This window comes from Meles meles, chromosome 19, assembly GCF_922984935.1.
Source record: "Meles meles chromosome 19, mMelMel3.1 paternal haplotype, whole genome shotgun sequence".
Classification (NCBI taxonomy): domain Eukaryota; kingdom Metazoa; phylum Chordata; class Mammalia; order Carnivora; family Mustelidae; genus Meles; species Meles meles.
In genome coordinates, this window is record NC_060084.1 from 26,635,296 (window position 1) to 26,662,036 (window position 26,741).

The following is a 26,741-nucleotide window of genomic DNA, read 5'->3' on the forward strand; positions in this document are numbered from 1 at the left end:
CTCTTCCTCTGTGGTCAGCTGCGACTTCATTTGCACCGCGTCATGCCAACTTCACGAAACCCCACACTTTTTGCAAGATTTGCAGTTTCGCTTGTCTGTTTAGTTGCTTCATATCTGCAGGGTTAGAAACTGATAGCATCTGATGGAGGCCGATTTGGGTGGGGGTATGTGTTGCGGGGGAGGGAAATGCTATGAACTTTGCAAGGCTGGTCTTTGGTTTCTGCGTACCTTGGGCCCGGGAAAGGCAGATATTCAGTCCTCTGAGCACACAATCTAAATTAGGGTTAATCAGGACTTAAGACTAATTTTTCTTCAGCACTTTTAGTTTCCTTTTCAAGGCAAAGTCCTGATGCAGTCTGGTTGCCCTCGCTATCTCTGTGAAGTTCCGGTTGTCTTTTTAGAAAGATTCACCGCAGGGGCGCCTGGCGGTCTCAGACGGTGGACCACAGGGCTCTTAACCCCATGGTCCTGACTTCAAGCCCCACGGTGGGTGTGGAGACTACTTTAAGAAAAGGGGTGGGGGTGGAGTTCACCGCAGTTGCCTTCCAGGTACAGGATGCCCCGAGGAGAGGCGCCTGACCCCACGTCCCGCTCAAACCGCAGACACCTTATTCCCAAGGGCAGAGGAAGCCCCACAGCCACAGGGCGCACGCCTGAGCGCCTTACCGTAATTGCTTGGGGACCGCCAGCCCGGCCCTGTCGCCGGCAGGAAGCACTGAGGCACTTCGGAGAGAATCTCCGCAGGGTGGGCCAAGTGCACCACCACGGCTTCTCCACGCGCGTGAGGTTACTTTGGTGAACCCTTTTGTGGTACAAAGGGGAAACCGAGGCCCGGCTACAGGCAGAGCCTCATTGCTTCGCGGCCGCTCGGCTGCATTGCTGACTCTAGGAAGAATGCAGGTAACAAAAGTGAACACTAGGTCAGCGCGCCCCACGTGCGGAGCCCAGGACAGGCGCTGCCCACTACTGCTGCAGGGCGCCTAGTGCGTTGCTGGCGCTCGGGAAACCTGAGGCGGGAAAGTCGAACCCTGCGGGGCCCCCAGACCCTGCCTTCCGTCCCCCCACCCTCGGCCCCAAGCGGGGGTGGGGCCTCTGACCGGGTCCTGCTCGCTCTCCAGCAGAGCCCTCCGCCCCGGCCCGCGCCCCTTGCCCCAGAGTCAGTCTGGTGCCCCCACCCAGCGATTCCGCGGACCCGGGTCACACAGGGGCCGCCGCTGGCCGGGACCCACCGCCCCCGCCCCGCCGTCTCCTCTCCCCACCCCCCCGGAGGGAGGAGGAGACTCCGCGGCCCTCCCACGGCCCTCCAGGCGGCGGCCGCAGCAAGCCCGGTGCCCGCTCCGCCCAGCCGCAGCGGGTCGGACATCCGGAGCCCGCGGGTCCCCGGCCGAGGTGAGCGAGGGAGGCAGTGCAGGGGGCGGCAAGCCACTGTGTCCCGGGAACTCCTTCCAGACAGCGAACCTTCCGCGGGAGGGAAGGGGTTAAGTTGGGGGCGTGCTGGAGGAGAGGGGCTCAGCGTCCGCAGCAACCCCCCAAACTCCGAGCAGAACTTCCTAGCCCCCTGCCCAAGTTCCCCCCACCTCCCGGGACCCGGCGCCTCGGGTATGGAGGAGCTGCGGGGGCTGGCGGGGGGGTGGGGCAGGGCCTCCTACGGAATGCTGTGGGCCGGGACCGGACGGGAGGGGGGCGGCGGGCGGGGGCGGAATTTGGAACTCTCCCGGGGGACCCAACGTGGTCACCATGGCGAGTGCGGGATGGAAGGGCGCACGAGCCAATGGGAGCACGGCGCTGCCGCCCCGGCCCGCGGTGGCCGCCAATGGGAGCCGCGCGGCGAGGTGGGCGGGACACCTCCATGAGGGGTCGGCAGCCCCCTCTGCCCTCCGCCAGCCGCTAGAGGGAGCGGGGCGTCTTTGCCGGACCGGGGAGGCTGGTGAGGGGGCAAGGAAGTGAGGGCGGACGCGAGTTGTGGCGTGGGAGGGCAGAAACCGAATTTCTGGAAGGAGTGGGGGGCAGTTAGAGCGATGGCTCAGTGCGAGGAGACTGGAGTGGGCCTCAGTTGCCTCACGGTTCTGATGGTGCGGGTGGATGATAGCTGGCAAGCCGGTTCTCCGCCCGGGACTCTGGTTTCTGTATCTTAAGGGTGGGTTGTACAGACCTAGATGGGGGTTAGGTTGGTTCGGGTTGGCGCAGGGTCTGCCCACCTGTTGGACAGAGCTTTTAGGAATCTTGTTAGTTCCTCTCCTCATGGTACAGGCAAGGAAACAGTCCCAAGTGGGGCAGAAAGTTGCACATGATCACGCAGCCTATCAGTGGCAGAGCCGGGACTGGTGGGATGTCCCTCCTACCAGAGAGAATAGTTCAAGGAGTTGCTGAGAGGCTGGCTGGCCCTCATGAAAGGCACTCACTCTCTCCCATACCAGCTATGCCTGGCCACTTGGCCTGATGCCTGAGGACCCCCATCCTGTAAGTGTTCCCAGGGGAACTCATGCGCTTTGGTAGACATATCCCAGGAGTGGAAGCAGCCAATCCCAGCACTCCAGCCCTACCCCCCCAGGTTACCCCCACTTTGCTGCTGGTCCCCTGTGTGGGCAAGTAGTCACTCCTCTGGGCCTAAGCTGGCCGGTTATAAAGAAAGGAGTTCTCGATGTGATCTAGGACATCTTTGTGGCTCCTCGGTCTGAGATGGGGATTCCTGGGACAGGCCAGAGGTGCTTACCCTGGGGCTCAGGTCCAGCCTGCAGACCCTGTTTACCTCCCTCACTCCTCTCAGTCCTCTCGTGGTGATCCAGTGGCTGGAGTCCAGGCAGCAGGTCCGAGGAACAGGTGCCCACAGTTTGTGGGCTGACCAGCCTTGGACCCTGCATTTATCCAATCAGGCTGTCCTCTGCGGTTTCCTGCTGGGCTCTGCTCCCTGCCCACAGCCAGGCCTGTGGCCATGGGCAGCTCCAGAGCGCCACCTGAAAGGTTCTGGAAAGATGGAGGAGTGTTCTGAGTTTGAGGGAAGAGTTGGGCCACCTGGCAACCCCCAGGCCCCTCTGCTGGCCCCCATCCAGGCTTCAGCTTTGCTCACTTCTCTCACTGGATATTGACCGTTATCTAAACATGCTAAGGAAAAAACAAAGTTGTCCACTTAGGCTCAGGTAAGAGGACTGATCCCTGACCTGGCCACGAGATGACCTTTGCCTTTGACCTTGGCCACAGACAGTTTCAGACACCTGCGTGTTTCGGAGCGTGGCCACAGAATGACTCCTTACCCTTAGGATAGTTCAGTCTTCCGTCTTCACTAGAAGACCCCTAACCATCCATCTTCTATCAGCCTAGAAAGCATTTATGCAGCATCTGCTGTATGCTGCACCCTGTGCTGACAGCCAGAGAGACCAAGATTTCTTGTGACTACTGCTGAAGAACAGGGAGGTGCCAGTGTTTTGAGAACACTAACATACTCTGTGTGAAATCAGAGAAGGCTCCCCAGAAGAGGGTCTTGAAGAATGTGTAGGAGTTTGCTGATGGAGAAAGATGTGGGGAGAGACCTTCTAAACAGTTCCACAAGCAGCGGGAACCACTGGTCACTTTCTGTGAACAAGGTGGATGAGAGCCTACCCTGAGGCAAGTATGGGATCGAAACATTCTAGTTTCTGACTCGAATGGACCAGGAGCTGCCTGGGGCAATGAAGATGGCTATGAGACTGTGTTTCAGGAGCTCTGGGTCCCACTGGGAGGACTGCTTAACTAAGGGGATGCAAGGTCATGGTTTAGCCTTCAGTTGCCCACCCCACCAGCCAGTGTTAAGCAAATCCTGTATCCAAGGCCTGTCCTAGAAGCTGTGAGTGGCACAAGTGTCCCATCTGGATCAGAGAGGCGTGCGTTGCAAGAGGAGAGAGCAGCTGGCCAGATCTGGCCGTGACAGTTTGTAGGGCTGTGCCCCCTGGGGAGCAGTTGGGGTTGAGGAGATCAAGGCATTTCCAGGAGGTGGTAGAACCGAGCTTGAAGGACAGGTGGGGGTTTCATCAGAGTGGGGAGAGGGGCCATTCCGAGTTGGGGGAGCAGGGTGAGCAGAAACCATGAGGATTAAAGCAGGAATAGATCCGTCTGGCTGGTGGGAGGCAGGAGAGGGGAGGAGAGGGGCAGGTGGGGCAGGGAAAGCTCTCTGAGGGCTGTGGTGGCTGGTCCCTCCCTGACCTGCTCTTTGGGGGATGGTGACACCCTAGAGGAATCCGGAGGCCACCCCACACACAAAAAAAACACACACCCTAAGGGAAGAAGGCACTGAGCCTGGTGGGGAGGGGACGGGCAGGACAGGGCAGCCGAGCCTGTCTCTGTAACTGTGAGCTGAGCTTCTGTGTTGCAGGACTCGCAGTGACTGTGTCGGTTACTAGGGCTATGTGTGAGTGTGTCTCCCCAAGGCTGTGTTATGTGAGTGGGATTGGAGGCAGGTGGGGGGGGGGGGGGATAAGGGAAGGCGTTGCTAGGCAGGGTCCGTCTGCCCTGAATCTACACAGGGTGCAGGGTTCCTGGTGTGCTGGTGAGTGGGCTTCTCAAGAAAACCAGCTATGGGACCCCCACCCCTTCCCCAACCTGTGCACACACAGCCTCCAGGGGACCTCCTGGGCTTGCAGGAGGAAAGGCAGAAGGGCTGTGTGGAGCTCCTCTTTCCCCCTTGCTCCCCTTCCTCCTCCCCCAGCCCCCAGGAGGGAGTGGGACAGGCTGCTGGGAAGGGCAACAGGAGCTGAGCCTGGAGCCCACCCCTGCCTCTAGCGTGGGCACCTGGAAGCCATTAGGGGCCTGGGCGGCGCCTGGCCTGCCCCTTGCACGACAGGCTGGAGATTCCTGGATAGAGCCCACCCCCACGCCACTGAGCCCCATGCCAGGCCTGGGACACAGGGGGGATATGGCACTGGCCCCCGTCCCTGCCACCCTCTCCGTTTAGGGGTGGCCAGAAGGTCCCAACAGACAGAGCCTGGAGGACATTCCCCCCACTCCCTATAACCCGCGTGGCTGTGGCAGGCGCCGGGCTGGCACTGGGATTTCCTGCCTCCTCCCCTCCCCCTCAGGCTCTCACATTGTTTTTCTTTTCCAAGAGCTTCTCCTCATGGAGCTGGGCCAGGAAAACGGGGAAAGGAGGAGTGTGAGTGCCCATATGTGTGTTCGTGTGTGTCCGCGTTTGTGTTGGGGATGAGTGTCTGCGTGTCTGTGTGTGTATCCAGCTGTATGTTGGCTGCATGTGTCTCCCGGTGCATCTGTGACCCTCTGTTCCGAGGTGAGCGTCTCTGCATCCATACAGCTGTGGGCGCATGGGGCCATCGTTGAAGGCATGTGTGTCTGCCCAGGTCTTCATATCTGTATTCACATTGCATGGGACTGCCTGTGTGTCTGCACACGTGTACGGGTGTACAATGATGTCTGTGAATGCAGATGGTATCTGGGCCAGCCACCTCACCGCACAGGTGGGGAGACTGAGTCAGAGGGCGTGCAGGGCCAGGGAGTTAGTGGAATATGGGGAGGTGGAACCTCCCTCCGCGTGGCCGTGTCTGCATGTGTGACTTTGTCCCCGTGGATGTTGTTGGCATTGAGACATACATTTTTATATGTATGTTTATATACATGTTTGTATGTATGAGACTCTGGGTGGTAACAAGGCATCACCAAATACTCAGGTGTCCCTAGCTTGGACTACTAAAATGCAAACCCCCAGCCCCCCCCACCTACTGAGCATGAGTCTGGGGGCAGGGGGCCCCTGGGAACTGCATTAGTGTCCATGTGAATCTGAAGGACCCCTTGGTCAAGTGCACTGGTCTCCCTCACCCTCACCGCAGCCCCATTCTGCAGGTGGAGAAACTGAGGCCCAGAAAGGAGCAGGTGGCTTACATGAGGTTGGTGACAGAGCTGAGCCTGGAACTGATAACCTGGCGGGGAGGCAGACAATGAACAAACAGCCAACAGACTAGAGAAATGCAGTAGAATGATTGAACACACTGAGATGCTAACGTCCTGACGCCTGTCCACGTGGTGGGGAAATCTGCCGTTCCTGCTTGGATGGGGGAAGGCAAGATAGAGCTGGGGAGGTGCCCTGGGTTGGCGTTGCTGGGAGAGAAGAGGACAAGAGAGGGGCTGGGGCACCAAAGGCATTGGCCAGGGCCACGGAATGGGAGCTGGGTGAGGGAAGAGGGCTGCGGTGGGCAGGAGGGACAGAGAGCAAGTGGTGGGATCAAGGGGCTGCTTTCGGGATTGAAGTTTTGGAGTTGGACTCCTAGAGAACATGAGCTCGGACTTGAAACTAGAAAGCTGTCCCAGGGGCGCCTGGGTGGCTCAGTGGGTTAAGCCGCTGCCTTCGGCTCAGGTCATGATCCCAGGGTCCTGGGATCGAGCCCCGCATTGGGCTCTCTGCTCCGCAGGGAGCCTGCTTCCTCCTCTCTCTCTGCCTGCCTCTCTGCCTAGTTGTGATTTCTCTCTGTCCAATAAATTAAAAAAAATATATATTAAAAAAAAAAAAGAAAGCTGTCCCAGCTATTGCTGACAACAAAAGGTGTTTCCACTGGCACAGTCAGATGGGCATTTTTATTTATTTATTTTTATTTATTTATTTTTTAAAGATTTTATTTACTTATTTGACAGATAGAGATCACAAGTAGGGAGCGAGGCAGGCAGAGAGAGAGAGAGGAGGAAGCAGGCTCCCTGCCAAGCAGAGAGCCCGATGCGGGGCTCGATCCCAGGACCCTGGGATCATGACCTGAGCGAAAGGCAGAGGCTTTAACCCACTGAGCCACCCAGGCACCCCAGATGGGCATTTTTAAAAACTCCCTCTGGCTGTTGCTGTTCAGAATGGATTTGAAGAAGGCACAGCTTGCGGGGGAACTCAGGGCAGGGAGGCAGTGGCTGTGGTTGCCTAGGTGGGAGGTGATGGTCGTGGCTTGACAGGCCAGTGGCCACGTAGGAGGAAGGTGGCTAGCTCCTTGTGATGTGTGGCAGACAGACAGGCAGGACTTGGAGCTGGCAGGGTGGGGGTTGCGAGGAGAAAGCAGATTCCAGAATGTCCTCCACAGCATGAAGGAGTGAGGAGGTGCTCTTCTCCCAGAGGGGGCGTCCAGAAGGAGGAGGTGGTTGTGGAGGGAATGGAGAGGAGTTCCAGTTTGACCAGGCTGAGTCTCAGTTATCTGAGGAACATCCTCCTCGAGGTGCAGAGGCGTTCTGGAGCACAGCCTGGGCTGCAGGGAGGGAGAGCCCTTCCAGCCTCCTAGGGGCAGAGAGGAGGGGGCCATGGTCCTGGGGGCAGGACCTGGAGAGTGTCCCCATCTGATGGCTTCCGTTTTTCTGCTGTCAACTCTGATATTAGATCACCTGCTGAGAGTGAGCTGTTGGAGGGGGGAAATGGTTAGAGGGGACAGAGACAGTTGGCCGGGCTGTGTTGGGAGCAGCCAGTGCTGAGGCCCTTGGCTGTGGTGCTGATGAGAGCCTCACCAGCGGTGCCCTGCGGAGGAAGAGCTGGCCATCAGGGTGGAGGCCCAGGGGCTGCTGCTGGGGGTCAGTGCAAGACCACCATGGAGAGAGAGGGTGACGGGTTGGGGACAGAGAGGAGAAGGACATGCGTCTCACGTCTTTTAAAGTGATGTGGCCCAGAATAGCAGAGCCCAGCAGTGGGACCTCTCACCACGCTGCACCCCTGCCATCTAGACTCTGGCTTGTTTCCATCCTAACCCCAGAGCATGCCTCGCATTCACCACACACCTTGCCCTTACCTCACCCTGTATCTGGAATCAGATCTGGGCTTGAGCCTTTCTGAGCCTCCCTTTTTCTTCTGCGATAAATGGGAGCCATTTCCCCTGGGTCTACTGAGAGGAGTAAGTCAGATAGTTCACAGAAGACCATGGGCATGGCACCTGGCCTGTAGTCAGACCTCCACAAATGTTATTGCCATGGCATCATATGCTGGGATGGCCAAGAGCCAGCCCCAGCCCTCAGCAAACTCGCAGCCTTGGGTGGGGATGGAGAGCAGGAGGAGACACAGATAAATGGTAGGTGAGGTTGGTTACACTCGGGATGGAGACACAGGTGGGGCAGGCCAGCTGGCCTGAGGTGGTCCTGGAGGACTTCTAGGAGGAGGTGATAACTGAGATACATTTTAAGGCTGAAAAGAGTTAGCCCAGGGCAGGAGGAGGCCGGGAGGGGAGTCCTGGCAGCAATGTCATTGTGCAAGCATGCTGCACTTGGGGTGGAGATGAGGGAGTAGAAGGAGCATTCACTGGATCACGTGGGACTTGAAGGTCAGGGACAGCAGATCAGGGTTTCAGATCAGCTGCCTTGGCTGCAGTGTGAAGGGTCTGCAGGAGGTGTCTCAATGCCCCTAAGGAAGCGGTTACAGGCCCACTCTTGCTCACCACTACAGCCTCACTGAGGCTTTCCTGGGGCAGACCGTTTCTCTCCTCCCGCTTTTGCCCATGCTGTTCCTGCTGCCTGTTTTGCCCTTCCCATGGCTGAGCTTATGGGTATGGACAGATGGGGGCCACCGCCTACTAACGGTTGTGTTCTCCCACAGGTGCGAGGAGGAGGAGGCCTCCCCCACCCAGTAGCCGGGAGAGCAGTGGAGAGCCGTGGTCAGTATGCACAGTGGTATCCCATCCTGAAGGCATCCCCCGTGGGGCCCTTGAGTACGCCCAGAGTTGGAACCCAGGGCCCACCCGCTCAGCCGCACCATGAGCCACGGGCCCAGCCCCCGGCTGGCGGAGTCCCCCCAGCTGTCCAAGGGCAGCCTCCTGACCATCCTAGGCAGCCCGTCTCCTGAGCGCATGGGGCCGGCTGACTCGCTGCCGCCCACGCCGCCCAGCGGCACACCGTCCCCGGGGCCACCGCCCGCCCTGCCGCTGCCGCCCGCACCCGCACTGCTGGCCGACGGGGACTGGGAGAGCCGCGAGGAGCTGCGGCTGCGGGAGCTGGAGGAGGCGCGCGCGCGAGCGGCCCAGATGGAGAAGACCATGCGCTGGTGGTCGGACTGCACGGCCAACTGGCGCGAGAAGTGGAGCAAGGTGCGCGCCGAGCGCAACCGCGCGCGGGAGGAGGTGCGCCAGCTGCGCCAGCGCCTCGACGCGCTCACCAAGGAGCTGGCCGGCGCGCGGCGCGAACGCCAGGAGGCACAGGGCGAGTGCGAGGCGCGGGGCCGCGAGCTGGCGCGGCTGCGGGGCGCCCGGGGGGCCGCTGACAGGACGCCGGATGGGCCGGAGCCCGAGCCCGAGAGGGAGCAGGAGCCTGTACGCGACGTCGGGTCCGAAGTGCCCCAGGGCAGCCAGGTGCGCCGCACGGGTCGGGTTGTGGGTCTGGCGAGGAGGTGGGCTCCTGGGCAGAGCCCTTGGCTCTGGGGTCCGGAAGGGGTGCCGCAGGAATGAGAAAGGGGGATAGGAAGGGCTCAGTCCCCTGGGAGGTTTCACTCAGCTGCACCTGCCTCTGTTCCTCCGAACCTCAGGACGGCATTCTTCCGGAGATCCCTAGGGTGGAGAGGCGGGGGATCTGGTGGGCCTTCCACTCCTACACCTGAGCAGTCAGCAAAACCTTAAAATTGCCCATTTGCGGCAGGAGTAGAATGGAAGCTTGTGCCTGGTAGACCTCTATTAGCAGCAGAGAGGAATCTGTTCTTTCCTTCAACTTGAATGGGGGCTTGGGGGGGCGGTATAGGGGGTAAACATTTATAACCCACATCAATCAGAGCTGAGAGATGGGAGGTTGTCGGGGCACTAGGAGCACAGAGAAGGTCCTTGAACCAGGCTTTGAGGAGGGGGCTTCATGGAAGCTTTCCTGGAAGAGGTCCCACCTCGGCCGAGACTAGGAGGATGTGGAGGAATTCGCACAGTGTGCAGGCAGGCGTTCTAGACCTGCAGAAGCCCAGAGGCGGGGCATGATCGCTCCCATCATTCTGTGAGCTCCTGCAGACAGCAGTAAGCTCTGCATGTGCCGTTCTCACAATCCCGAGGTGTTTGCTTGGTGGATGAGCACACTGAGGTGCAGGGAGATTAAGTAAGTACCAGGGTCCCCCCGCTGGTGACTGGAGTGCCGGGTAGTTAACCTGGGTGACCTCTGGAGTCCGTGGCAATCATCAGCGTGGCCAGAGCGTGAACGGTGGCTGTGGAGGACAGCATCTCCTGACCCAGCAGGCCTTCTAGGAGCGGAGTCCAGGCTCAGGGACCTCCCAGCGCCATCCCCAGACAGTCCAGCTCTTCCAGCTAAGATTCTTGGCTGCCCCTTCCTGTCCCTTGCACAGCCCCTGCCACCCCTGTAGGCTAGAGTGGGCACTGCTGCCTCCTGGTGACTGAAGCCCCCACTTCCCCGGGTCGGCCAGGTGGTGTTCCTTCATTGCTCTTCTTTGGGGCAGAGGACAGCCCCTGTCAGCCAGCCTTACGGTGCTGTTCCTGCCCTGTGCTTGCTGCGGATGTCAGTCTCACTCCAGGAGGTGGCGTGTACCATGGGGAGCCTTGGCATTACAGTCTGAGTTCATTTCTCCAGCCCAGCCACTTCTGTGTTCTGTGGCCCAGAGCCAGTCCCTTCCCTCCCTGTGTCCCCATTTATGAAATAAGGCTTTGGACCAGGTGGCATTCAAAGCCCCCATCTAGATAGGGAAACTGAGGGCCAGACGGGGAAGGAGCTGGCCTAGACTCATCTAGAAAGGTGACAGGGGAAGCCAGGCTGGAACAGAGGCCATGGATATGTCTCAGGTCTGTGCTCAGAAGTAGGCCTTGGGTGCAGCAGGGCAGGCTGGAGGGGCAAAGAGGAATGGGAAGCTCAGGGGCTTGACACTGAGTTAACAGTCCCTCACTGCTTCCATTCTGGGAGCTGGTTCTGCTCACAGGGGCTGTCTTTCTATGCATCTCTGATGTCACTTATCTCCTGGTGTCTTAGTGTTTGCACCTGAAGAATGGGATCTTAGAGCCAGAATTCCTTTTGAGGGAATCTGGTTCATATCCATTGTAGGAGTCCCTGTTTCTGCATCCATTCACATCAGTGTCTCACCATGTGCTTGCATGCTTCCAATGACAGGGAGCTCACCACCTGTCCAGGGCCATCTTCTAGGATACAGGGAACTGTGGTGGCTGACTCTATGTACAGTTCCAAGAGGTGAAGGGGTGGGGCCCAGAGGGCTATGTGACTTGTCTAAGGTTACCCACCAAGCTGATCCCAGACCCAGGGTCTGGGAAAGGCCATGAGGTCAGCCAAGAGGGTGAGGGCTCAGCAGTCACTCCTCCACCTTGGTCCCTACAGGAGCTGGATTTAGTGGAGAGCCTGCTGAAGAGCAGACCAGAGGAGACTGAGGGCTGCTGGGAGGCACGCAGCACGGGGCCTGGGGGCCCACGGGGCAGCTCGGGCCGCCAGGAACGCAGCCGGCTGCCCTGGGAGGACACAGCCACCATCGAGGAGGATGCATCCAAGTTGACCGCCCTGCGGCTGCGGCTAGATGAGTCCCAGAAGGTGCTGCTCAAGGAGCGAGAGTAAGTCCCGGTGGAGAAGCAGGGCCCCGGCGGCGGGCCCCCTCACAATCACGGAATGCAAGTCTGTGTTGTAGAACGTGAGACTCACTGAAGATGCCTGGCACTCTTGAGGCTTGAGGCTTGGAACTTCAGAGCAGTGTGTTCTAACCGGAACAATGCAGTTTTGTTTTATTAACCTTATTTATTAACCAATGCAAGTTTTTTATTCAAATAACATACATATCATGCATTTGCTCTGAGTCAGACCTGTGTTCCCAACCCTCCCCACTCCCAGCGTCATGGAGCTCACGTCCTAGAGGGGAGAGCACGTCCTGAGCAAAGGGAAGAGTAGGGAAGGAGGGTCAGGGAGGTTGAGGGTTGCAGATGGGAATTCGGGTTTGGACTAGTTGAATTTGAGATGACAGGGAGGCAGCAGCTGGGTACATGAGTGAGTCCGGAGTTCACGAGGCAGATATGGGCTGGAGGTAAAAATGCGAGACTTGGCAGGGAATAAATGATTTCAAAAGCCATGAGCTGGGTGAGGGAGGTCAGAGAATGGAGCCCTGGAGCCCTCCGGCTTTGAGATCGGAAGAAGAGCCCAGCGGCAGAGGAGACAGGAGAAGGAAGTATGAGAAGGGTCAGGGGAACCAGGAGCACCTGTTTCACAGAGGAAGGTGGGAGCAGCTGGTCAAGGAAGACGAGGACAAGGTGCTGACCGTTGGATTTAGAACATGGAGGTCACTGGTGACCTTCGTCGGGCAAGGCCTGATTTTAATGAACATTTTGTAATACTCCCTATCTGTCCAGAAATTAAATGCATAGATAGCATGAAGGCAGAGATCGGGAGATACTTCTGTAAGTCAAGGACACCAGAGATGGACCGCGAACTCTCAGAAGCAAGGGGACAGGTTCCTTCTCATGGGCCTCAGACAAAGCCAACCCTCCTGACACTTTGATCTCGGACTTCTAGCCTCAAGAACTGTGAGCCCATAAAATTGTCTAAGCAAGATGGGCAAAAAACAACCTGTTTCACTAACTGAAATGTAAAGCAGAAATGAGGGGAATTTGTAACAAAATATATGTATTATGATGTGGACACACTGAGGCCCAGCTCCACTAGAAGAAATAATGAAGTGTCGTCGATCCTTGGACAATGTGGGGCTCAGGGGCACTGACGCCCCCCCCCATGCAGTTGAAAATCTGACTCCCTGAATTTGATCCCTCAAAACTTAACTCGTTGACCAGAGCCTTACTGTTAACATAAACAGTCAACTAACATATATTTTGTATGTCCTGTGTATCACGTGTTGTATACTTACAATGAAGGAAGCTAGAGGAAAGAAAACAGTAAGAAAAAGAAAGGAAAATACAGTACTGTACCATTTTTATCAAAATGACCCGCATGTAAGTGGACCCATTTAGTTGAAATCCATAGTGTCCGAGGGGCAGATGTGGTCAGAATCTGGAGCCCTTACAGAGAGGGGTAGTGTTGCTAACCCTCCCAGTAAATATGTCCATAGCCCATCTTCCGAATCAGTCAGGCTTTGTGTGGACGGGCTCGGTTAAGTCACCTCCCAGGACAGCTACAAAAACAGCAGGTGCAGGCGGGCAGGGTCCGCGGCTCAGATATGCCAGCGCTGTCCTGGTGACAAGATTTCCTGAGAGAGGAACAGCCTTTGGGAAAGTTCTGAACCAAGCAAAGCACACCGTTCCCTCAGTTTATAAGTGATTCTGTTCCTGGGGAAGGGCTGTGAGTACAAAAGATACTTTCTGTTCACGTTAATCAGAGCGCGGGTGTGCGCTCAGAGGGTTTGCACACCCGGGGGTGTCCGACTGGGCATACATGCTTGGCAGAGGATGCAAGATCGTTCCTGGAGGGGCGGAATGGCCCTAGGCCTTCAGTGCAGGACATAGGCACCCCCGTCCCTGCCCACCGAGTGAGCCGGTCATGCAGGGTTTCTAGAAACGCCTCCTAGAGGGTGCCCTATCTCCTCTGAGAAGCCTGTGTTAGAGGCATGAGAGGTCGGGGCTCCCGACAGGGAGGCTGGTGGTGGGGGGCCATGAGGCACAGCGTGCTGAAGAGTGAGGGTAACTATAGCTCTTCATTGAGCACCTACTGTGTGCTGGGGCCAGGCCCCGTGCTCGTTTCCGCCAGCATCTCATTCCTGCACAGAGCAGAGTGTAGAGTGAGGATCGTAGGAGAACCCCCAACCCAGTGATGATGACAAGAGGGGACCCCTCCATCTGAGACCCACTGGACAGCATTTTCCAGCTTTTCTGACTCCAGAACCATATGTTGCCTTACAGGCAACCCCAGTACATAAAACAGAAACAGAGGTCATATTTGGCAGTTGAACATGAGATTCTTGGCCAGGCACAGCCAATGCCCTGGAGTCCTGGTCACCTTCCCGCATCCCTGGACACCCTGGACATACTTCCCTGGACACCTGCAGTTGTGCAGGGGGTGGGGAGTCCAGCTCCCAAAGGAATGCAAAACCGGGGTGCCTACCACAATGTGGGGTTCCAGGGCCTTGAATGCCGAGCCAAGGACTTCGGACACCGGCTCCCCAGGTATAGGCCACACAGGAGGACTCTCAGCAGAGAGCTTCAGTGGGCTCACCCCCATGTCTACCTCTCCTTCTCTCTCCAGGGATAAACTGGCGCTGAGCAGGAACATTGAGAAGCTGGAGGGGGAGCTGAGCCAGTGGAAGATCAAGTACGAGGAACTGAACAAGACCAAGCAGGAAATGCTCAAGCAGGTGAGTCTTGGAGACAGTGGTCTTCCTAGGAAGCAGCATTGTACTGCTGACTTTCAGCGGTGGGAGTGGGAGAAAGGAGGGAGTTCAGTCATTCCTCGTCAAGCTCTGGCCACGCACCATCCACTGTTCTGAGCGCTGGGGCAGGCAGTGTCCGTCTCCAGGAGCGCACCTTGTGAAAGCTGTGGGTGAGGCACGGGGCGTACCAGCAGTAACCAGGCAGGGAAATTCATAAGCTAGGAAGGAGTCAGACAGAATAAGAGACATGGGGTGGTGGGTCAAGAATGTCATTTCTGAGAAAATGAAAATAATAAAGGAGTAAGTAAATAAATAAATTTAAAAAAAGAAGAATGGTCTCTCAGAAGGTGATATTTGAGGCAAGATCTAAAGAAGCCATTCTGGGGCACCTGGGTGGCTCAGTGGATTAAAGCCTCTCTGCCTTTGACTCAGGTCATGATCCCAGCATCCTGGGATCAAGCCCTACATCGGGCTATCTGCTCAGCGGTGAGTCTGCTTCCCTTCCTCTCTCTCTCTGCCTGCCTCTCTGCCTACTTGTGATCTCTATCTGTCAAATAAATAAATAAAAATTTTAAAAATAATAATAATGATGAATAAAGAAGCCATTCTTGAGAGGCTATGGGGGCAGATTTCCTGGCAGAAGGCACAGCACATGCAAAGGTCCTGAGGCCACAGTAAGCCTAGTATGTGCAGGAAGCAGAGGGCAGTGTGGCTGGAGGGAAGTAGGTGAAAGATGAGGTTCTAAGGGAGCCAGACTTCAGTGGGCTTCCTAGTCCATGCTGAAGGGTAGCATTCATGAGGTCTAGTGTTGCTCCATCTCAGTGATGCTTCAGGGAGTCAAGGAAGCTGGACCCTGAGGTCCGCATCTTATAAATGACAAAACTGAAGGTCCACCTGTCAGAGAGGAGATCCCACCACTGCAGTTTGGGGACTCAGGGCAGACTCAGTCCTGCCTCCTGTGTGGGCCCTCTGTGGCCACCAGGGGGCGCAGCCACCCAGAGAAAGTCTGTGGGACAGGCTGCATTTCTAGAGGGAGCAAAGATTCCCCCAGACCTCAGAGCCTGAAACTGCCCTGGAAGCAACCAAGACTGTCTCACAGTAGACTCTCTCAGGAAAAATCCTAAAACCCTCACTCTCCAGAAGCAGCATCTTTTGGGGGATGGGTCTGGGAATCTGCCTTTTTAATCTTTCCAAGTTATGAAGTGAAATGCTTTGTGGAGAAATGAATAGAACATGAATATTCCGTTTAGCAGGTAGATGTCAAGATTCTCATAACTGGCTGCTCTCCCTCAGTGTTAGGGTTTGGGCTTATTCGTGTCATCGCACACAGTGTTAGTTTGTTGTTTTTCCTGCTATACGACAGGACATCCGTGCCATGCCACAGTCACCCCAGATGATCCTCGTGTGGCCAGGCCCGCACCCACACGCAGACCCTGCTCAGATACACAGAGTGCTTTCAGTCAGTTCCCAGGGCTACCCAGTGCCAAGGCCATATGGGGATACAAAGATGGACAGCTCTGTCCTCCCATGCGCACACGCTAGTTGCAGGGGTGGGACCAAGAGTAAAGGAGACACCCCTTGTAGTCAGGGAGGAGGAGAGAGGCCTCCCTTTAGGAAGGGGCATTTAGGCCAAAGCCTAAGAATGTAAAAAGTCAATCCTGTAAAACAACTTGGAAAGAGTGTACCAGGTAGAGAGAACTGTATGTGCAAAGGTCCAGTGGTGGATGGGAATTTGGTGTGTTTGAGGACTCGAGCCTAGAACACAGTGAACTAAGAGGAGAGATGGACAAGGGTCCAACCGTACTGTGAGACCATAGAAAGGAGTTGGGCCTTATCCTAAGGCATCCAGGGATGGGGGTGTGATTGGATTTATCTTTTTTAAAGAGCTCATTCTGAGCTACTATTGTGGAAGGTGGTGTGACGGGGGCCCCAAGTGGACGCTGGGAGGCTAGATGGCCATGAGATAGGAGGTGTGAAATGCCGGAAGCAGCACCAGCAGTCAGATTCAGGCTCTGTTCTGGATACCCAGGGGTGCATCAGGGCTCCACGTCAGTCTCCTTGCTGAGCACTCCTGCCCCGGCACCCATCCCCTGGAGCTGGTTCTGGGATGTACCCTGTTGGTTCTCATGGAAGCTGGCTGCACTGTGTCCTGCAGCTCAGCATCCTGAAGGAGGCCCACCAGGACGAGCTGGGTCGCATGTCCGAAGACCTGGAGGACGAGTTAGGTGCGCGGTCCAGCATGGACAGGAAGATGGCAGAGCTGAGGGGTGAGGTGAGGCCGCCTGCGGGACCTGGGAGGGCTTGGGGCTGGCAGGGGAGCGGTGGGGGGAGGCAGGGGCCTGGCCTCCATCAGCCAACCACTCCTCTAAGAGGGCAAGAAGGAGGTCTGTGTGCTGAGGCGGGAACCAGCCACACCCGGAAGGTAGTGCGGTCTGCGGGGGGCGGCAGGCCTTTCTCCTACACAGAGACCAGAAGGGCCCTCACATCCTGCACGCCGTGAAATCAGCCCAGGTTAATTATAGCTGCTGCAGCTGGATCTGCTTCCTGGAGCCAAAAATGGCTCTGGAGGGGGAGGTGGGGACAGGGAGCACGCAGTTCAGGCCCTTCTGCCCCCTTTCCCCCTGGAGCCCTGACCCTGTCTTGCCCTGTGGTAGATGGAGCGGCTGCAGGCTGAGAACGCGGCCGAGTGGGGTCGCCGGGAGCGGCTGGAGACGGAGAAGCTGGGCCTGGAGCGCGAGAACAAGAAGCTGCGGGCGCAGGTCGGGGACCTGGAGGAGGCGCTTGCCCGGCGGCGGAGGCAGACAGCCAGCGCCCTGGACTGTGACCTGCGGGCCAGCCAGGCTGCGCTCTTCGAGAAGAACAAGGTGGGGTAACGGGTGGTTCGGACAGGGCCGGGGCAGAGCACCTACTGTGTGTAGAGCTCCTGCCCACAGGGGGCGGTGATGGGGGAGGACAGAGGCAGCCATGACCCTGGAAGCCGCTCCTGCCAGGCGTACCCCGGGGCCAGGCCCCGCGCCCGTGCTTTCACGCTACCCCTCCAGCCTCGAAGCCGGTAGCCTGAGCCGACGGGCGCCCTGTGACCCCACGTGCTCCCCCGCAGGAGCTGGCCGACCTGAAGCATGTGCACGGCAAGCTGAAGAAGCAGTTTCAGGAGAAGGTGGCCGAGTTGGCACACGCCAACCGGCGGGTGGAGCAGCACGAGGCGGAGGTGAAGAAGCTGCGGCTGCGGGTGGAGGAGCTCAAGAAGGAGCTGGCCCAGGCCGAGGACGAGGTGAGCCCCCGTGCAGCCCGCAGGGCGGCCTCAGACCTCGGCGGCGGAGGAGGGGGCTGCGCGGCCCTCCCGGGTCCCTCTGCGGGCGTCTGGTGGTCAGTGGATAGGTGCTTGGGAAGAACGGATGGGCAGGAGGGACGAGCAGCTGAATAGGTTAATGGATAGACGAGTGCTGGACATGTAGGTGGTCTGTAGCATGTAGACGTGGAAATGGAACAACGAAGTAATTCTGTGGATGGACGAATGGATATGTGAGAGAATAGAGGAGCCAGTGGATGGGGAAGGGAGGGCGAGACGGAGGGAAGGAGGATGGATGAGGTGTCACAAGAGATGTCTGGTAGGAGATTGGATGGATGGGTGGATGGGTGGATAGATGGAGGGGTGGGGGGTAGATAGATTGGTGGATGGATGGCTGTGTAGGTGGGTGGATAGGTGGATAGATGGATGGGTGGGTGACTGGATGGGAGGATGGATGGGTGGATGGGTAGATGGATGGGGTGACTGGATGGATGGATGGGTAGGTGGATAGGTGGGTAGATGGGTGGAGGGTGGCTGGATGGACAGGTGAGTGGATGGGTAGGTGATTGGATGGATGGGTGGAAGGGTAGATGGATGGGTGGGTGACTGAATGGGTGGGTAGATATGGGGATGGGTGGGTGGGTGGATTGATGGGTGGATGGGTGGGTGACTGAATAGGTGGGTGGGTGGGTGGGTGGATGGAAGTGTGGTTGGGGGGTTAGATGGGTGGATAACTGGATGGGTGGGTGGGTGGGTGATCGGATGGGAAGTTGGATGGGTGGATGGGTGGTTGGGTGGGTGACTAGGTGGGTGGGTGGGTGACTGGTTAAGTGGGTAGATGGGTGGATGGTTGGGTGGGTGACTGGTTAAGTGGGAGATGGGTGGATGGTTGGGTGGGTGGACTGATGGGTGGATGGGTGGATGACTAGACAGGTGGGTGGGTGGGTGGATAGATGGATAGATCGGTGGCTGGTTGGGTGGATGGATGGGTGAATAGCTGGGTGGATGGGTGGGTGAGTGGATGGGTGGATAGATGCATAGATGGATGGGTGGGTAGGTGGGTGGATGGATGGATGGGTAGATGATTGGGTGCATGGGAGAATGGCTAGATTTGGAAGGCAGGGGCAGCAGGGAATGGTGAGGAGCAAAGGCATGCTACCTTGGAGGAGGTGGGCCTTGGTCTGGGCCTCAAAGGACAGATACGCACTTCTCTTGGGAAAGGCAGAGGAATGGCGGGAGTGGCCGGTTCTGGGTAGACGGCCGGCCAGGCTGATTCAAGGTGACCTTCACGCTCTTGGCCCTGCTCCCCTGCCAGCTGGACGAGGCCCACAACCAGGCCCGGAAGCTGCAGCGGTCGCTGGATGAGCAGACGGAGCAGAGCGAGAACCTACAAGTGCAGCTGGAGCATCTGCAGTCCAGGTGGGTGTGCCGCACCCCCACCCCGGGGGGTTGGGGGTTAGTCCCAGTCAGGACACAGAAGCCGGCCAGGGAGAGACTTCCTCCCCAGCCCAGGCTAGAGGGGAAGGCAGCGGAGGAAGAGATCTGGGGCCCTTGGGGCCAGAATCCTGTCCCCTCCAGGCAGGAAGGGCCAGGGCCAGGAAACCAGGGAAGGGGAGTGCAGGAAGTGAGACCAGCTGGGGGTCCTGGAATCATGTGCGTGCAACTGGCTGGCCGGCAGGTGGGTGGGTGGTGAGAGGGAAGGAAAGTGGGTCAAAGAGGCCAGGTCCAAGGTGGGGCAGCTGGCAGGACCTAAGGGTCTGGGGAGTCATGGATAGGAAGAACAAGCAGTCCCTAGGATCCCTGGGCTGCGGTGTCCCCAGGCCAGCTGGGACCTGAGCAATGGGAAGGCAGGGAAGCATGGAGGAGTCCAGCCCTAATATGGTGTGCCCAACCCATCAGCGGCAGCCTTCGTGAGGGAGGCCCGCAGGGTCTGTGGGGGAGCCACCCATGGGACCCACCCACCCATCACACTGTTCCTCCCTGCCCTGACTACCCATCCCAATACTCCAAGGTGCCCCTCTCCCAACACTCTCCCCAGGCCCGTAAGGTGACAGAGAGCCAAGTCCAAGTCCAAGGCCCTCCTTACTCCCCACGCGCCCCACCAGCCAGGAGTCAGGACCACTGGGCTGACTTCCTGTGCCAGGCCCTTACTCGCAGCTTCTGGTGGTGTCGGAGGATAGAGAGACGGGGCTCTGCAGCCAGGTGGGTGGGAATCTGCGCTTAGAAGCTATGGAAGTGGCCTGTGTGGTCTTGGATCACTCGCTTGACCTCTCTGTGTCTGTTTCCTCCTCCGTAAAGTGGGGACAATACACTTCTTAACCCCTGCTTATTGTGAGAGTTCAGGGAGCTTGCAAAAGCTCCTGGCCAGTCGTAAGTGCTGAGGAACTGTCAGCTGTTGCTGCTGCTACTCCTCCCAGGGGGCTGCTGGGGGCTGGGGGAGGAGGGGACTTATATTTGGGTCCCACCAAGAATCATGCTTCTACAAGAGAAGGGAAGTGGAAGATATTTTTTTCTAGGAAGCTTGGCAGAGAAGGAAACTGAGGCCTAAGAGGGAGGGTGTGTCCACAGCCACACTGCTGGGGTGGGGGGTCTGGCCAGATCGCCCCCAACCCCCTGGCCATCAGTGCCATGATTTACAGAGCCTATACTGTGTGCTGCCACGTGCTGAGTTTCTATGGCTAGGAATACAGGCTGCGGAGCCAGGCCTCACAGCTGGCCTCAGTTTCCCCATCTACCTGGGATGTTGCCCATAACATGCTGCACAGGGCCCAGGCGTGACAGGTCACACTTCATGTCTGACCAGCGCTGCCCGCTCTGCCCCCCCACCCCCCACCCCCAGGGGCCGCCGAGCCCCAGGCTTTACTGCAGTGTTGGTTGGCCACGTCCTTCAGCCCCATTCATTCCAAAATGGGCAGGCAGGCTGTGCCCAGCCTCTTGAGTGCTTCCAACGGGGAGGGGAGGGCTGCCCAGGACCGCTGCCTCATTTTATTTTCCAACTTTTTGTGCTTTAATGTTCCGGGGACAGCTCACTAAATCACGGCCCAGTAATGGAGGCCCCCGCCTGGGCCCCTCCCTGCCGTGTTAATAATTCATGCCTTCCAGTAAGATGGAGCCAAGGCGGCCACTCTGCTGGGGGATGGGCATTTCCTCCACCAGCTCTTGTAAACGGGGGCTTTAGGAATTTCAGAGTGGGGAAGAACTAGGGCAGAGCCCTTTGTCATTGTCGTGAAGGGTAAAGGAGACCTCCAACTCCTCCACCTCCAAATTTTGTCCCTGTGGTCTTTGGAGCCTGGTGTGGGTTCGAATCCTAGCAAGGTGACCTTAAGGAGCTGCTTCACCTCTCCGGCCTCAGCCCGCTGCAGAGCCCAGCCTCACTCCCTGCTGTCTGGGGGATAGGCACATTACTTGACCTCTTGGTGTGTCAGTTTCCTTGTCTGTCAAACGAGGGTGACAGTAGCACCGCCCTCATCCCAGCGACTTCTGGGAAGATGCGGTGACACGAGAAACTGGAGGGAAAAGGCCCCAGCAGTTGCCTAGCGGCAGCGATATGCTAAACAACAGCCAAGCTGTTTGCAGCACCCATGATCATGATCAGACTGACTGTCCCCGACCCTCCTGTCACCCGGCCCGCAGGCTCCGCCGGCAGCAGCAGAGCGCCCCCCTCTTCGGAAAGATCCGAAGTGCTCGCTTCGGCGCCGAGGAGGCCGGGGACGGAGCCAGCGACCTGGATGAGGACGAGGACTTGCAGATCCAGGTGGCCTAGAGCTCCCAGGGCCAGACAGGACCCGCCTATGGCCACAGGCCCCTGGGTGCCCAGGCTGACCGGAGGGTTCAGCTGACGCAGCTGCCCAGCCGTGCTCCCTGCTATGGCGGACGTCCTCCTCTCCCAGGGTGGACACCGATGGTCCCACCCCAGCAACACCCCGTGGAGGGGAAGCCACAGCCCATGTATACGTTATCCGTGTGTATTTCACATATGTGCGCGGGGTCCTTGGATCCGTTTGGTCTTACAAACACGGGACCACTCCAGGACCCAGTCTCAGCAGCCCTGTCCACCCAGGACCTTCGTGCAGGGGCAAGGGGGTGCCAAAGGGGGCTGTGGGGGCCTCGACCCAGGCTGCCTCTCTGAACCTTGAGGGTGAGGTGCAGCTGTTGACAATGTGCTAAACTCAGTCTTTTGTAATAAATGGAGCTTGGGTTCTCGGGGCAGAGTCCTCAGACTGTGGCAGGTGGGGGCAGGGGGTGTGGGGGACAGCAGTCAGCCTGGGTCCGGCACCCAGCCTGAGCTCCCGAACGTCAGGCGACTTGCTGAATGAACGAATGTGAGAAAGAATGAGTGGATGAACATCTGAGCCGCTCGGTGGCCTGGAATCCACCTCCTTCGAGGGGAAAGAAAGGTCTGGTTTGTGTCTGATCTGGAGGACAGAAGACGGCGAGCCTGCACCAGATGGATTCAAAGCTCTGCCCCTGTGCGTTCCTGGCTGTGCAGCCATGGGGAAGTGACTTGACCTCTCTGAGCTTCAATTTCTCCCTCTGTAAACTGAGGCGTATCCTACAGGTGTCAGGAGAATAAGATGAATTCGTCTGGAACTCAGTAAAGGTTAGTTATTATTAAAGTACTTAAAGGTGTGCCCTGGAGAGGAGGGATTTGCCAGATGGGCTCTGTCCCAAGGGATGAAGTTCAGGCGACTGGAGGTAGGTATAAACACCATAAATAATCAATCCTTTTCTCTTTCCCCAGCCCTGCTCTAGGTAATGAAATTGCAGGTAGTTTTAATTTTATTTTTGATACTTAATTTCTAAGCCCTCTGTAACCAGCAGATTTCTGTTAAATCTGGTGGAAACTGTTACTCAGAACACAGTAGCCTACATGTTTGCATGTGCAGGTCGAGGTGGCACTGAGACCCTGCCCTTAAGGAGACTCTCTAGATGAATCCTCGGCAGCAGGCCTGCTTTCTGCAGAGAGAGGATCTGCCCGCATGTCTTAGCCAGCATAAGAGGCGAGCTCCCTGTGCTCAGGCGGTGTGCAAGGAGCTGCTGGGGCGCCGTGGGTGTGCTAGGGTGCTGTGTCTGCGGAGGGGAGCTGCCTCAATGGCTCTGAGAGGAAAGGAAGGAGTGGGCCAGCCCCAGCCATGGGGAGCCACCCGCCATAGGGCTTTCCCCACAAGCCAGGGCCCGAGTGCTGAGGGGAAGCTGTGGGACGAGGGCCATTTCCTGCCGGGGGTCTTTCTGTTTTCTCTCCCAAACAGGAAGTTGGCCCCAGAAGAGGCTGAAATGCTGCCCTTTGACCCCCAGGAGCCAGGCCCTCGCTGACAGCAGCCCTGAGAGCCACTGTCCCAGGCCCCAGGCGGACCTGCCATTCCCAGACACAGAGCAGATCCGCTGCCCTGTGGGCTCCCCCAGACACCCTGGCACCTCCGGCCCGAGCATTAAGCAGAGGCCCCCTTCCTGGCCCTGCCTGCGGGTGGGGCCGCTCCTGAGAATGTCAGCAAGGAGAGGGTCTGGGCTCCTACTGCACTGTCCAAGGAGAAACCAAAGTCTCGGGACTGGAGACGTGGCCACAGACCCCAGGGCTGGAAGATCCCTTGGGCCTGGAATGCCTCTCCGCTCCCGGCTTTCATGTCCCCTCATTCACGGGGGAGTGGGGGGGCAGCCTCTGCCGACAGAAGGGTCAGCTTTGGCTCCAATGGGGCTTTAAAAATGATACTATACACATTGCTAGTATTGGTAATGGAGAGTTGCTCAGGAAAATGTAGGTTTCCTTCTCATGAGGAATCAGCGCTTCTGCTGGGTTCACAGCCCTGCGTGGCAGGGCCCCTGGGGTGGAGAGGCAGGTGCTGCCCGAAACGGGGGCACAGGCACCTCAGTGGGCCATAGTCCCCGCCGCTCCCTGCAGCCTCACTCTATATATGTCCCCTCCCACCCGGAGGCCATGGGAACCTGCTCGTCCAAAGTCAGTGCGAGCTCTAGTGGGTGAGTGCACGTGTCCACTGCAGGCTCAGAAGAGGGCACGCGGGGCGACTACCAACAACTGGCAAGGCCTATGGAGCCACGCCATGCGCCTCCTGCCCTTTGAGGCAGGCGCTACCTCTTCCCTCCTTTGAGCAAGGATAGAGAGCCCCGGAGGGAGCAAGTAACGCGCCCAGGGCCACACAGCTCATTGGTGGGGATGCTGGCGTTCCAGGTCAGATGGATCCCAGGCCAGAGCCCGGGCCCCCGATTACAGCTCCCACACCCCACCCTTCCAAGGCAAGGCCCCTGCCCTCCGCTGAGCCAAAGACCCGCAGCTCTGGTCCCGTTGAAGTCCTCAGTGCCACCAGAATTGCCCTGCCCCTGTCAAAGTGCCACCAGCCCTTCCAGGCTCAGCCTACCCAGTTCATTCTTAGAATGGTAGCGGGTTGTGTACTCGTCTGCTTCTCGCGTCCCACCAAATGCTCCCGGAGGCGGGAGAGCCCTGCCAGCAGCCAGCAAGGTATCCTGCGCTCTATGGGCACCTTTGAAAGAGGGGCGAGGAAGGCGGGCAGAAGGGTGGTATGGTCCGAGGCGGAAGCAAGAACCATCCCTCCTGCCCCTCAACTCCAGCCCCACCGCAGTGCCTGCAGAATGGGCCTGGGTGGGTCTGTGTGCTGCTCAGATAAGAAGTCTCCCAGGGCAGACAGTGCAGTACCCAAAAGCAGCAGCAGCCCAGGGCCTCTCCTGCCAGGCCTGGAGTGCCCAGACAGGCTAGAGAACCGGCTGGGCCGGACTGCCCCACCCAGGCCCTCCTCCCCCTGCAGGGACAGGCTGGGGGCCCTGGGGTCCAGCCTCTGGAGGCTTGGCCTCCCCTCGCTCTCCAGCAGAGGTCATGATGTCAACCTGACTCTACCGGGAGCAGCTCCTAGGGTTGCCTGCGTGGAAATTTGTGCCCAGGAGTGTCCCTGCACCCCAGCCCTCCAGATCACACTGGCATCTAGCCCCAGCTCTTTTGGATGGGGTTGGGGGGTGGGGGCTGTGTCTCTTGGCAAGCCCTTGTCCCTCTCTGGGCTTTCATTCCCCTATCTGTAAAATGAGCATGATAGCAACTGGGTTGTCCAGACCCACACCCAATAATACGACTTAACTGTTAATATTATTTTTCTGGCTTTTCCCTGCTCTGCATTCTCTCCCAAGAACCTAGTGCCCTGTCTGTCTGGGGCCTGCCAGCCACCCTGGACACCCTTCTGGAGCAGTGAGGGGGACCCTGGAAGCAGAAGTGGCGCCCATAAACCAGCCACAGCTCTCAGCCCCACCCCTCCACCCCCAGATCCTCTGCCTACTAATTGCAGGGTTGCAGATGCCAGCTGCCTCCCAGGCCCCAGGCAGACTCCTCCCCATGGAGCGGGGCTCCCTGGAAAATCTCCCAGTTCTCCTTCAACCCCATAGATCCAGCTGCATGGGGGGTTGTCTCCATGGTGCTCAGATGCACCCCCTTCTGCAGGAGGTAGCCTAAAAAGGTGTAAACATGAAACCCTCCGTAGTTTTCCCACTTCCTCTCTGCAAAGTCAGAGAGGAACATCCTAGTCTCCCCTTTCCCCACTCAAGAACTAGCCATGGCTCCCAGTGCTGGACAAATACTGTCTCCCTTCACATCCTGGCCCCGGGGGTGCTCTCTACATGCCCTTAAGCATGTTCCCCAAGTTGCCTTGGTCTCAGGTCCCCATTATGCTACAATAAAATCCAGACATGCCCCTTGCTATGGCCTCTCTCCCAACCAGCACTGTCCCTGCCCCTGCACCAGTGGCCTGGTTGGACTGGCTGACAGCTGTGCGGCGAGCTTCCACCTGGCCCTCCAGCTCTTCAGGTGGGGTCCTGCTCTGGGGATTTGACCTCCCCAGGGAGAAGGGAGTGTGTTCAGAGCTGCTGCTCCTCCCTCACGGAGTCATTTAATTTTTGTCTGTACACCCTGGGAGGTGGGCAATGGCATGATGGGGAAAACGAGGCCCAGTGAAGGAAGGGACCAGCCAGTGCATGACAGGACCGGGAACTGAACCCAGGCTGCTGCTCTCAGGTCCAGCCAGGAGCGTGGGTCTGGGATCTGAGCCGGCTCAGAGCAGGGGGGAGGAAGGGAGTGGGGAGCCAATGATGCAGAGAACCACGGACATCAGATCCTCTTCCTCACATACTCTGCAAAGCCCTCTCATCCTGCACCCCACTTTAGTCTCTAAGGCGGCTCGGAGTTGGGAATCTCATTACCTGGCCCAGGAAAATGAGGTCCAGAGAGCAAAGCAGCCTAAGCAAGGACCCCCAGCAGGTGTGACCTGGGAGGCCCCAGGCCCTTCTAGCAGTGCAGTGACCCTCCACTCCTTTGACCTTCATTCTTATGACTTGAGACAGCGAGTGGCATTCTTATACCCCTGACAGGCATCTGTACCCTCAACCCACCTTCCTGAGCCTGCCTCAGTTTCTACACACGTACCATGGGTGCTGTGGGGCTGGAAAGCACATTTGCCAAGCTCCTGCACAGACTTCAGCTCCCAGCAGTACTGGTCGCTTTTGTCCAAGGGCCCCATTGTGTCTGTGTGGGAGCACCATGCTCTTGTTTTTGTTTTTGTTTTAAGATTTTATTTATTTATTTGACAGAGATCACAAGTAGGCAGAGAGGCAGGCAGAGAGGGGGGAAGCAGGCTCCCTGCTGAGCAGAGAGCCCGATGCGGGACTCGATCCCAGGACCCTAGGATCATGACCTGAGCCAAAGGCAGAGTTTTTAACCCACTGAGTCACCCAGGCACCCCAGCGTCATGCTCTTGTACCTACTTTGGGGATCCTTGCCTGGGACCTGCCTCTGCCTGCATGCTCCACCCACTCAGCTCCACCCCCACCCCCGTGGGCTCTCCCGGCCGCCGCCCAATCTCAGAAACCCCTACCCAACCGCTTGCCCAGTTGCCCAGGTCTCGATTCCAGGATGGAATAAGGTTCAGGGATGGGGGGGGATGGGGGGCGGGTAGCCCTGGGAAAGCGAAGGTGTCTTCGTCCATTCCTGGACCACCACCTCCTTCCCCACCAACCCACCCCACTGGCGGACAAACTGGAATTCTGTGTGTTAACAACATCGCTTGGGATGTGGCTGGTGGGAATCCCGTATTAGATAAAGTTTATCTAATCCCGCAACTCCCCCTGCTGAAGGGCAGACGTGAGGAAGCTGCCTAGTGAAGGAGGGTGGGGTCAGAGAGAAAAGAGGTGACCCAGCAGGCAGCCTGCCTCTGACTTCTTTGGTTGCTC

At 58.0% G+C, this 26,741-nt stretch overlaps 1 protein-coding gene across 4 annotated transcripts; it reads left to right on the plus strand.

Moving 5' to 3' along the window:
- Window positions 1-849: 849 nt before the first annotated feature.
- CCDC102A (coiled-coil domain containing 102A) lies at window positions 850-21,695 on the plus strand. Of its 4 annotated transcripts, none has more exons than XM_045986944.1 (9): window positions 850-900; window positions 8,528-9,275; window positions 11,236-11,462; window positions 14,092-14,200; window positions 16,371-16,487; window positions 16,870-17,079; window positions 17,316-17,486; window positions 18,820-18,923; window positions 21,138-21,695. In XM_045986944.1, the coding sequence occupies exons 2-9, from the start codon at window positions 8,685-8,687 to the stop codon at window positions 21,265-21,267; spliced, it is 1,659 nt and encodes a 552-aa protein (XP_045842900.1). In that variant the 5' UTR covers window positions 850-900; window positions 8,528-8,684; the 3' UTR covers window positions 21,268-21,695. The 4 variants fall into 4 exon arrangements, with proteins under 4 accessions (XP_045842900.1, XP_045842896.1, XP_045842899.1 ...); XM_045986940.1 differs by lacking the exon at window positions 850-900 and adding an exon at window positions 1,175-1,389; XM_045986943.1 differs by lacking the exon at window positions 850-900 and adding an exon at window positions 1,916-1,927.
- Window positions 21,696-26,741: the final 5,046 nt, after the last annotated feature.